The 12212-nt window shown below is 48.5% G+C and overlaps 3 protein-coding genes across 3 annotated transcripts; 1 reads left to right on the top strand and 2 right to left on the bottom strand.

Annotated features, from left to right (window-relative positions):
- Positions 1–895: 895 nt before the first annotated feature.
- An12g01320 (uncharacterized protein) lies at positions 896–5360 on the bottom strand (the record flags this gene model as incomplete). The annotated part of the gene is made up of 12 exons (XM_059750684.1): positions 896–1044; positions 1317–1593; positions 1653–1886; positions 1953–2373; positions 2442–2918; positions 2978–3039; positions 3101–3887; positions 3958–4300; positions 4361–4450; positions 4503–4611; positions 4689–4853; positions 4929–5360. 12 exons carry the CDS (start codon positions 5358–5360, stop codon positions 896–898), a joined length of 3546 nt encoding a protein of 1181 aa, XP_059601796.1.
- Positions 5361–6280: 920 nt separating this feature from the next.
- Positions 6281–7850, top strand: An12g01310 (uncharacterized protein; the record flags this gene model as incomplete). Its single annotated transcript, XM_001395182.1, has 3 exons — positions 6281–6464; positions 6544–7461; positions 7528–7850. The coding sequence occupies 3 exons, from the start codon at positions 6281–6283 to the stop codon at positions 7848–7850; spliced, it is 1425 nt and encodes a 474-aa protein (XP_001395219.1).
- Positions 7851–8718: 868 nt separating this feature from the next.
- An12g01300 (uncharacterized protein) lies at positions 8719–11410 on the bottom strand (the record flags this gene model as incomplete). Its single annotated transcript, XM_059750683.1, has 4 exons — positions 8719–10023; positions 10137–10705; positions 10750–10860; positions 10969–11410. 4 exons carry the CDS (start codon positions 11408–11410, stop codon positions 8719–8721), a joined length of 2427 nt encoding a protein of 808 aa, XP_059601795.1.
- Between the last annotated feature and the right edge of the window lie 802 nt (positions 11411–12212).

The following is a 12212-nucleotide window of genomic DNA, read 5'->3' as shown; positions in this document are numbered from 1 at the left end:
GCCTCTATTCCCTATTCCCTATTCCTCCCCTTCCTCCCCTTCCTATACTTCTTCCTAATTTCCTTGCTTCTAGTTTCTTGCTTCCTATTTCCTATTCCCTGTTCCTCTTCCTCCCCTTCTTCCTCTTCTCATACTTCATGCCTACTCTCCTACTCTCCTACTTTCTGCGTTTCTGCCTTCTTCTCTATTCCCTATTCCCTATTCCCTAATTTCCTTGCTTCTAGTTTCTTATTTCCTATTTCCTATTTCCTATTCCCCATTCCCCATTCCCCATTCCCATTTCCCCCATTTCCTTCTTTCCTTCTTTCCTTCTTTCCTTCTTTCCTTCTTTCCTTCTTTCCTTCTTTCCTTCTTTCCTTCTTTCCTTCTTTCCTTCTTTCCTTCTTTCCTTCTTTCCTTCTTTCCTTCTTTCCTTCTTTCCTTCTTTCCTTTTTTCCTTTTTTCCTTTTTCTTCTCTTTTCTTTTTTCTTTTCTTTTTTTTTTTTCGACCTTTTTTTATTTAGAGTTTACGGTCCCATGGTTCAAATCGACGGGATGGCTGGTACATCCGTAATCCGTAGAGGATTTTGCATCAAGGTATAGTAATAATGCGACACATTCTATCTCATATGGCCCTGGCTGGCTATCCTGCTTCGATTGTGTTACAGTCACAGCTAGTAGCTAAGTAGTCTAGGTCAGATCCCGGAAGACGACTACAGCTACAGCTACAGCTACAGCTACAGCTTCAGCCCGTAGTTCTGAAGTACACTATCATATCGCCACTACAGTATGATGATACCCATCACAACTGAGAACATATCTCCCATCTTCATAATATTCGACAGCTCATCCATTCATTAATAAGTATGACTATGAATACCTCAATACTCCTCCCCCTTCTCTCTGATACAGCATATCAATTCAAAGTCCCCGAAAACCTCCCATAACTTTCATCATCCCCAAGCATAGAAGGCAACGACGACGAAGACGTCCTAGTTATCTCATGATACTGATGGTGATGATGCTGTCCGAACGAATACTGAGTCGACATGCCAATTCCGCCGTCTGTCATGGTGTAGCTTTCCTGTCTTGTATATTCTGGATCTCCATGGTGATGATGCTTAGTAGGTACAGTGGAGTAGATTGTATCGTCGACACCGTCCTCGTCGCTAGTATCAGGGCTCTGGTCGACGACAGGGAAAGGTTGGTGCCGGTGGGGGTGGTGCTGGGGCTTCGTATGCGCCTTGGCCGTGTCCGGCGAAGTGGAGTTTCCATGCTATGAGGGGGAGTTGTTAATAAAGTATCATGGAATTTGGCGCTCGTAGGTGTGTACTTACTAGTCGGATCCCGAGTCATCCACGACCAACTATCATTCAAGTAGACCCGTCTTCCATCGACGATGATACTTTTCAGCATTCCCATGTCGCCTGGTGCTGGTCTGAGGTATTTCAACCCCGCTAGGACGCGGAGCATGGAGACAGCGAATGTCAATCCGATTTCCTTGCCGAGGCACTCGTGAGCGCCGTATCCGAAGTGGATGTATGCGTTTGAGGGTCGGTCGAGCTTGAATGTTTCCGCGTCGGGGATGCTGGTTGGGTCGCGGCAGGCTGGGCCCTGGATGGGGTTAGTTAAACATTCAAGGTGGAGAAGGAGATGTGAGGTGGGCTACTTACGAGGAGAGTGATGACTACGTCGCCTGGCTTGAATTCCTGATCATTGATGGTGCGATGGGCTTTGCAGACGCGAACGGTGCATTCCATGCTGGTTAGACGTTGCGCTTCGAGCACGTATTGTCGGAGAAGCTTGTCGATGGAGCCACTGTTGTCCGGTTGGGAAACGAGATTCTGGATCCTTTTCCAGTGGTCGATGTTTTCCGGTCGGAGGTAATATTGTAGGACGTCGGCGATCTAGTTGATGGGGATTATGTTAGAAGAGCATGTGTCGCTGTGTCGGGGATTAGAAGAAATACGAACCAGTCCAACAGGTGCTCCAACACCCCCAACTGCTGTAAGCCAGCAAACTTCCGCTGTTCCAGCCGCAGTCATGTCCATCTCCATCATTTGCTTGACTACGTTGTTTCCATACCAACGCAGGGTACTGACTTCCGACTGCTGATAGCCAGTCAACTTTCCAAGCATGCGGGTTTTCTGCGGCTGGGCTTGTTCGTTGACGACCTTGAGAGTAGTCTTGACAAGGGCCTCGGCGCTTTCAGAGGCCCATTTTCTGCGTTGCAACATCAATCCTGGGTCGGTGTTGTTAAAGCCCCAAGTGCGGACATTCATGAGGTGTTTGTACACCGTTGCTGCGTTCATGCTGCCGGATTCATTTTCCGGGGTCTTCATGTCCAGGCAGAAGAGGTCCGCCATTATTCTTGCATTGAGGGGGATAGCAACGCTAGATTGTGTCAGTAAGCCTCCAGTTGTGATGACTTCCTATGAGTGTCAGGAGATAGATCAACTCACTCTCGAATGATATCGACTTGATTCAGATCCTTGGACAGCTGCAGGGCGTTCAGTTCTAGAAGCTCTTTGCCTAGCCTAACAGTCGTCTGCGAAAGCAATTGGTTGAACTGATCCGGACTAAACAGAATGGACTTGACGAGCTTCTTTTGCGCTGCATTAACCGGACCGTCTCCTCCTAACATATAGTCATTGAACCTCTTGCCCGGTATCATATCATTGAGATATCGGGCCCATGGGACGCGGAATGTGTCCTGGTCTTTCAATACCTCAATGATGGTGGCATGATTGGCGAGCATGACCGTACGGGGTGGCGGTTTTGGATCCTCTTGACTGTATCTATCTATTGTTCCAATCTCTTTCGCAATTTGTTCGTTCATTTTACGGGTGAACATTGGCTGGGTTGCGTGGAGCGAGTTGTAAGGGAACCATCCAGGCAGTGCGCGTTGGATCAATTTGTGGAACATTGAGCCTCCCAAGCTATGATGTATCAGACTAAGCCAATGGTTATGGATCAAATTGCTTCCGCGGATACTCACATATCGTAGTCTTGTTGAACTTCCCGAATGCCCCAATTAGTGAGGTTAGACGCAGTGTAATCCTAGCTTCCTGTTAGCTCGTCCACTCGAAAGCGGCAGATTAGAAGAAGAGATTTAACTGACCAGAGTCAAAAATCGGTCTGATCGAACGAGAGTGACTGCATCGCTAAAGACCGCTCGCCCAACAGTGTAGGGAGGGCATCCACCGCAACCCGGATCCATGGCAGGTTTGGCATCCTCCAAGAAGATCCCGGGATACATCTCGACCATGTCCGGATGGTCGTACAGCTTCCTTAGGAGATCGGCAATGTTAGGATCAGGGTTAATGTCCTCAAATGATGAATGCCGTTTTAGTTTGAAGAAGTCGCGCATCTCATTCAAGGACGCGAGATTCCACTTGCGAGCAGTGAGGATGCCAGCAATCTCGACCATGCGGAGTGCCTTGGGAACCATCCTAGCTCCAAACAGTCCGGCTGGGTCTTCCATGCTGTCCTTCAGGATCTGTACTAGTTCGGCATCATTGAACCTCCCATCCTGGTTGCGTTTCAGCCCACCAAATTCCCGCTTACTGGGGTCTTTATCGATGCTTCGTTCGTAATTTATCAAACCTTGCATTAACTCTTGTGGTGTAAGTTGCTCCAGTGGTTTCTTGAGGTCAGGAAACAGACTTTTCAGGAACTCGTTTGTCCATTGTTCATCCCGCCGGGAAATAACAGAGTGGAAGCGATATAGGAGGTTGAACTCTGCAGAGACCTGGTTTCCCACGCCTCGGGGAACCCCATCAGCGTCGAAAGCTCGACTCACGGCCACACGAGGGTCCAGTGTCCAGTCACTCGCCGAGTGATGAGTGTTGGTCAGTCCACGAAGGTAATCGTGCAGTGAGATGTTTACGTAGAGCCCATTCACAATACTATCCCAGTATTAGCTGAGTTGTTCCCAATCATACAACAGTCATGGACAAATGTAAGAGATTAACTTACAGGCGAGTCACCTGGAATAAGTCTTCATCTTGCTTAGCTAGTGCCTTCCGCTTTGCGTCCTCTGATGTTGTTGGCGGTAGAGTGAAGCGCCCGTTCTCATTTATCTTCAGCAGGACATCGGCCACGTAGTTGTGGAAACGATTGTACATGACAAGAATAACGTTGACACCAGGGGGCTGACCCAACAGCCTCTTCTCGTGAAAAGTGTCGGGCTTGAGCATCCCGCGTTGCATAGTGCGGACCCTCAGCTGGTCTTCATAGCTGGAACCATACAGAGGAGCGAGATCCAGATATGACGAGGTATCTGAAATGTTTGGGTCGCGCCGGTTCGTACAAAAGACATCTGGATGGTCTTAGTGCCAAATTTCTTGATAGAAATGTCGGCTATGTATAGTGGACTCACCGTGAATGATGATGCTTGCATGATAGAATAGAACCGACGAGATGCCTGCAGGGTTTTCCCGGAAAGTCGTGTCGTCACGGGCCATGAGGACTGAATTATGACTGTCAGGAATGTACTGTTTAAGCTCGAGACTCAGACTCACGGTCAAAAAGAAGGCCAGGATCAGGCTGCACTCCGTGCAGGGCCTTGAGCCGGGGCACCGATCTCGCATACGGACTGCCTGCTTTGCCAAGGTCAGGCTCTAAAGGGTTCTATAAGATTAGAGTCAAATACGTCAGTGATGTCTTCGTCCTTTTCTAGACAACAGGATGGGAGATTAGAATCTCACGTTGTAGCTCCCATCTGGAGTGCGATACTGATACTTATTCCCAAAGTACGACAGCGGAGGGTGCTCTAGGCTCTGCCAGAGCTGGTCGATCAGGATGCCGGTCAACCTCTGTCGGGACTTGGAGGTTCGCGGTAACATCGAAACGATGGCGATGACTTTTTCCATCTGCAGCGATCAATCCTTCATTAGCAATGGATCTCTACAACGGAATACTGAATTATGTGCCGAAGCCAAACTCACCAGCATTTGGCGATCATCGATCGGCTTTCCTTTAGCCTTCACTAATTGGATCAAAGTACGAAGATCGTTTCTTTTGCCCTTGAGTCCCAGAGCCGAGAGGTCTTTGACAAGGCCTGTGGCAAGAACATCGGGATCTCCATATGGCTCCCCAGCCTGATATTTCACGTCATCTTCTACTTCTGCTAACTCTTGTGCATGGAACGTCCTCGCATATAGTCGTTGCCAAAGTCCCTCTCCCGTTCCGGCAATGCTGGATAGAGCCGCTCTTGTGGCCTTTGGAAGGAAACGAGGCCTTAGCTTCCATGCCGGGTGTTGATGGGAAGAGAAAAACTTGGCAAGTATTTGAAAAGGTCGTGTCAGGTCATCTGCAAAGACCCGCAGGTAGAGATAAGATAGAAGGCAAAGGAGAAGAGCAGCGAAAATGGAGCCCATAATTCAAGAAGGTTAAATTGGGCGAGATACAACTTCAGTCGTTCGTTGTTTTGAAAAGAGCAGTCTATCGCGACATTTCTGCAACCACTATGAGATGTGTGTCGAAATACTTATACTCGAGGCCGATCTTTTCGAGCTCAGTGTACCATGACGACCAGACCACCAATGCCAGCTGGAAGAAATCTCCTCGATCCCGGCGCGTGGGTTAGCAGAGATCCCCGAAGACCCTAACGGGGAACACCGAGCAGACAAACACCTATCAATTGTGCGTGCACAGCCCAGCTGAAAGCACGAGTTCCGGTCTGGCCCTGCGCCCAGAGCTGTCATTGCGACATTCTGCAGACCTCGCCAGCCACACGTCGCCTGATTGGCAGCAGAGACGGCACATATGCAGAGGGAAAGGTAGATACCCCTCAGGTGGTCGTGCTTGTGGAGGAAATTCAGCCAGCCACTATGCAAGAGAGTGACAACGAGAGGGGTCCCATCAAACATTGTGGTTTTCAGCTGGATAGATCAGCATAGTGACAAGCCAATCATTGGTATGAAGAAGGGGTCGGACCCCGGCGGGACACAGACCTCATGCAGCGGCTCGATCATCATGAAAGCTGACCCAATGATAGATGCTGGAATGCAATCTCGGCAGTTTTTACCTCACGAACACCCCCACTAGCGGTTCGTGCTGAAGTTCTCCCCGCGGCCCGTCATGATCGGCGCCGGGCATCATGATTGAAAGGTCCCCGAAGGTGCTGCTGTTTGGACGATTGCGTATACCTTTGATAAAAGCTGGGTATTTGGCATGCCCCGTACTGTGTGATTGATGTTTTCTTATCTCTAGAATTCATCCATCTTCTCGGCTGTTTTTTCTCCCATTTCGTAGTTACTTTGTTCTTCATTGCACCTGGCCAGGATCTCCCCGAGCCATGCCACGCTCAACAGTGGATCAGACATCCAGCGCGGAAGCGCCCTATTCTGGTCCCCGAAAGCTGGTACTCTGCCTCGATGGCACTGGCAATCAATTTATGGGATTTGAGCGCGACTCGAATATCGTCAAAATATACCAGATGCTCGAAAAGAACACTCCCGGCCAGTTCCATTATTATCAGCGTAAGTTGCCCACTAGGTAGTATGGTGATTAAGGTTAGCGGAAAGCGTATTTTCAGCACTGAGCTCACACATTAGCCAGCCGGGATTGGGACCTACGTCGAAGGTCAATCGTCCAGCTCCGGATTGCTTCGGTATCCGCGAAAACTGCAGTCGAATATCATAACCACCATCGATCAGGGGGTGGGAACCACTTTCGAAAGCCATGTCCTCGCAGCATATCGTTTTATCATGCGGTATTACTCCCCCGGTGATCATATCTATATCTTTGGGTTCTCGCGGGGAGCATACACTGCGCGATTTTTAGCAGAGATGATCCACGAACTTGGTCTTCTCTCACAGGGTAACGAGGAGATGATCCACTTTGCCTGGGAAACATTCAGCAATTTCCAACAAGCGCGAGGCAAGACCGATCGCACTGCGAAGGATGAGGCATTGATCTCATACATGAAGAAATTCAATACTACCTTCTGCCGCCCGCAAGTGCAGATCCATTTCCTCGGATTATTTGACTGCGTGAACAGCGTCGGCCAATTCGAGATTCCCTTCCACCGAAAGTCGCATCAGTACCTAGTCAGTCCGGCCGCACGGCACATCAGACATGCCGTATCGATCCATGAGCGTAGACTCAAGTTCAAGCCTGCCCTGGTGCTGCTTGACAAGACCAAGCCAGTGGATCTGAAGGAGGTCTGGTTTGCAGGAAACCATGGTGATGTGGGAGGGGGCTGGAGTCTCGCACCTGGACAATTCCACCTTTTGTCTGATACACCTTTGAACTGGATGCTGCAGGAGGTTCTCCATCTGGAAAACTCAGAAAGCAAGTTATCCTTCCACACACTCAATGTCGCAGACGTAGTGGAAAGGGAGAATGCGTTTCCTGGGAAAGAGGAACCTGGGACCACAGCATATGATGTGCGGAAACGCACGAACCAGCCACACGATATGCTCATGTTCAACCGGGGAGCGACTTTTCTGATGGTAATCTTCTGGTGGATTCTTGGTATGCATGCCTCTCTGCCGTGCAGTTATCTCTCTGCGATAACCCAAGACATACTAACCTGTATAGAAATCCTCCCCCTCTTCACACGCCTCGAACTAGAACACGGCAAATGGGTTCCTCGCCAATGGCCACCCAACATGGGCGCGCCTCGCGATATCCCCGAGGACGCCGTTATCCATCAGAGTGTGCATGAAATGGTCCGGGCGGGCATTCTGGATCCGAAATCGATTCCACCGCGCGGGGGGAACAACTCGCACCTGCCCTCCACTGCGCGAATCACTGGCGCGTGGAAAGCGATGAGAAAGAACCAGGAGAAACAAATCTCCTCGCTGTTGCAGAAGAAGCCTGCAGGCGCACTGAGGAAGGAATTCGATGGGAAGGCTGATTGAGCAGTTTTTAGTTGTCAGGTGGGGGGCGCTGGAGAGGTGCCCCAATCTCAGGCGATCGATATTTGTTGGAGGGCCGTTTTGGAATAACTAAGGAATGCTGGTGCGGTAGACCTAGAGCGGCTGCTCGCTACGGTATTCACATTGAAGTCAAGTAAATAGTTAAGGGTATGAAAAACAAGATAAAGAGAATCCCATAAAGCGCGAGTTATATAACCGCACCGTTGTCATCCTTAGCAACAACTTATATCAAAAAGACTCTTTGAAGACAGACAGACAGTAGTACTACCGAGTAAACTGCCCTGATTCAGTCACTGAGTAGCCAATCTCGACGCGGGAGTGGGAGGGATGGCTCGGCCCGTCGGTCACCATGAAACTGGCCAATCACGCACTAGAGATACATGACGACAACAGCTAAAACGAGATAATAACTTCTCGAATTATTCTAGAGGCCAAGTGGGTATCTAATGGGTATTTTTCCATTCTGTGTGCTCTGCAGAATTGGGGTGCGGCACCTTACAGTATCTACAAACTATTTTGTTACGTACAAGGGGCAAAGTTAGTTGAGTGGTTGGGGAAAGATAATCGGGAAGGAGAAGGAAGGTTAGGCCGGGGTAATGAGTGGCTTTCATAGTTAGTACTTAGTAAGTACTACTGTAGAACGGGCAATAAAATGAATGGCCAAATTCTGTTCCTTCTGTCGAGCCATACTCTGACCGAGGGTTATTTACCAGGAGTAACCCAATGGGAGCCGCGAAATTTACATGTGTGGTACCGTCTATCAGGGCCTGATGAGCTCAATGACAGTTTCCTAATTCCAGGATGATTTTTTTTTTCTTTTTTCTCTATGTGTCAGCTCTGCCCATGCTATCTATACAAGGTGGAATGTCTGGAACTGAGGGTTCTGGTCTATCCATCGTTTTAAATAACCCCGTGCCAGTCCAGCACGCCGACTAATGCCATTTTCCGTCTCAACAAGCATAAGGTCGATCGCATGGGGATCATGCGGATTTTGACCCAATGGAACTCCTGCAGAATCATACCAGAAGTCTTCAGTTCTTGGTTTCAAGTGCTCTGTCTCGGAGTCCCAAGGTTCTGAGAGTGAGATAGCAAGCAGACTGAAACAAGATTCGGGATTATGTTGGCGAACATGGTTGATTCGCTCGATGTTGATGGAGCCATCGATGACGAGGGCAAGAAAATCGCCAACTTCAATAGCAAGTATGTCTTTTTGGAGCGACATATCCTTCTTCAGGCTTAGTTGTAATGGGTTGAGATTAAGTGATTGAGTGTAGACAAAGATGGATCCTGGAGGACATCCTTGACGCATATTCGAAGGAAATCGCGCTTCTATATCTTGTTCAGACATGCTACCCTGTGACATTCCATGAGCCTCATCGCAGAGATGCCCAAGGGTTCTCCATTTCCTAGCAAAAACCTTGTATTCGCCCCACGTAAATGGAGTGTTGAGTATGCCCGGTAGAGATCCCGAGAAACATCCACATCTCCAGGCCATCACAACGCCAAGTCGTGTACGTAAGTCCCTGAAATTACAAGGAGCATACAACTCATGTGCAGTATGTGTTACTTCCTTCTCGTTCATGTTGTTGGGCGACTTCACATCATCTAGTTTGTTGGGCTTCTCTGGTTTCCCCAGGGTATTTGCGATTATCTGAAGTTCTAGTCGCTGTCTCGCCCTACGAGGGATCGCCCAAATTGCTAGAGAAGCCCGCATTTCTGCAAATATGCCACCTTCCCTGGCTGATGGTTCGACTGTTATGCGACCTTTGATGGAAGACCACGACCAGGAAGGAAATGCATCACCAGGAGCTGCATGCCTCGTGGAATACGGATTCTTTTTCACCGTCCTCCAGAGAATTGCATCACTGAAGATATTCAGGGGTATGCCATAATAATTCTCGGGTCCCCATCCTGTGTGTAGAACGCCTGCGAATGCGCGAAGTACATCACACTCCCAAGTTAGTTTCCTTTTCGTGAACCGGCTCACCACCTTGGCGTAACTCAATAGCGCAGCCCCTGCGGTTTCAGCAGTATTGGGGTAGTCACCAGTTAACTCATCTTTTATGTTTTTGTGGTTGGAACATTCATAGAAAACTCTTGTGTCGGAGAATAGAAGCCGTCGTGATGAGAGCGTCGCCTCTTGGAATGTCCAACCCTAGTAGACCATCTCGATTTCCGTAAACACTCTGTATAAGCGGGGGTTTTCTCAATCAGGTATATCCCCTGTGTTGTTCCAGTCCAGGATGCCGGTCGCTTCACCAAGTTTACCCCCGGAAGGCCGTGCTGAGCATTTTTTCCAGCCAGAGCGATGATTGTTACATATGCTTGTGCGTATATGTCACCCATAGAGTTGAGCCAATGGGCTTTTCTGCTAGGATCGTCGTCCTGCAATATGCAAAGGCGATCAACCCAAAGATAGCCTATCCCCATTTTCATACAAGCAACAATGGCGTCATCGATAGTCTGTGGTAGAGAACGGCTGTCTAAAGAGCCTTTCCTCATCAGGTCTTTTATGTTCATCGTCGTTGCCTGCAAGTCGCTGCTCGTGGCCCCCCACACATAGCTCAGAGCCGCATATCGACATGCTGCAGGGGCAATGGTAATGCACCGTTGTCTGGTGTCAATAACACGAAGCCCAGTTATTTGCGATGTATCAGGCTTTGCCTGGAGGGAACCCTCGCGCTTGACAGAGTTGTGGCAATCACTCACCCACATGTTAACCTTCTGCCAGTCGACCGTCTGTTGGGGTATAGGTGTAGAAACGAGGTGATGGCCATGAGTAGGCTCAATTGTCCCGAGAAAGATCTTGCTACCTGCATATTGCTGGTCATTACCCACTGCCCTGTAGCAAAAGCCTCTTACTAGTTGAGGAAATACGCACCCTTAATCCACCAATTGCGTTCCGTCCAAAAATACCATCTAGGAGGGATCCATTTTTCTTGGGGGACGTGCACGTGCAACCACATTCCAATACTGCATTTGACATCTCCAACTGTCTTTCCATCTATAAGTAGATTTCTTCCCACTCTTATGAAGCAATCTGAACCAGGTGGCAGATTTCTTTGTTCCATCACCTCTTTAGCTGGCCCTGAAAACATACGGCAGGTTTCGCAGCTATGGGAACGTTCTTCTAAGCCTTGGACGCTTCCCAAATTCAGATAGATATCTTCTAGTGTGGTTTGAAATTGTTCAAAGGAATCTAGCGCATGCGCGTCAGCATGAGAGGCTAAAAGTAAACACTGTATCAGGTGCCTGAGCCTCATATGTTTGCATCTCGCGCAGAGTTGATCCTCAGGTGTAGTGTTGCACTGATGACAAGGTTCGTGGAAATAGGCTCTCTGGATCCTTGGTCTATTCAACACGCCACCCTTGAGATATTGGATTTTATGGCATCTTGAAGAACCTCTTGCCGCGGTCCCAACGCGGAGGTCTTCCAGGCAGTCACATAGAGGGCATATGTTTTCAGTACAGTTACCATTAATTGATGGGGAATACAGCACATTAGCGGGCAACCGCAAGATAGCAGGTAGATCTTCATTCATTTCGTAAAATTCTCACATAGACCGAAAGGAGCAAAATATCTTATAAGCGCGTTTTATGTTGTAGTTGAAGCATCAAGGCCGCTGTTGGGAGAGGGAAGAGGATCCGAGGAATTATAACGCGTCATGTGTTAGCCAGGTGGGGAAATCACGGCAGATGCATGGATGCCCAATTTAGCCTGATCGACATTAACCGCATGTCTGCGATAGTTAATTCTTAGGGCCTTATCACACAAAGTCGAGCCAAAGGAAGCCTACATAATATCTCACTCACTCACACCAAATCCCATGATAAGCTTTTTCTCGAAACATGCAGTCTTGAATTTCATAGCCGCTGTTGTATACTAGAACGAGAAGTCGGCGCTTGACCGCAGTGCGTGTCTGGAGCCTTGCTAGCAGCTTAGGCGCCTTCTGGTTGCGGTTTACCTTTCTATGCCTAGTATGTGGCACCTGTTTCGTATTAGCGTCGGCCTATGCCATCTCTCGATTAATTTTCTTTCCTCTATTTTATATGATGTGGGATACGGAGGATGGTGGAATGAAATCCCCTGCCAGATTGCTTACTCCCATACTAAAGATCATTTGGCAGACACCACTTGCGGCGAATATTTCAAACCAGCCGTCTTTGTTTTCTCTCTTTATTTTCATTCTTTTCTTGTTCTTTTCAAGTATCAGACTTAAGTATTATGCATTTCATATCCAAGTTTTCTAACGTCAAATATACAGTTTTCTGCATGTAACTTAGAACTCAGTACTAATATAGCATTCCTTCACAAAAACAGCCTCACAACATACATTCCAGCAT

This window comes from Aspergillus niger (assembly GCF_000002855.4).
Source record: "Aspergillus niger supercontig An12".
NCBI classification, from domain to species: Eukaryota; Fungi; Ascomycota; class Eurotiomycetes; order Eurotiales; family Aspergillaceae; genus Aspergillus; species Aspergillus niger.
The sequence above is the reverse complement of the archived record's forward strand: the minus strand, read 5'-3'. Positions and strand labels throughout refer to the sequence as shown.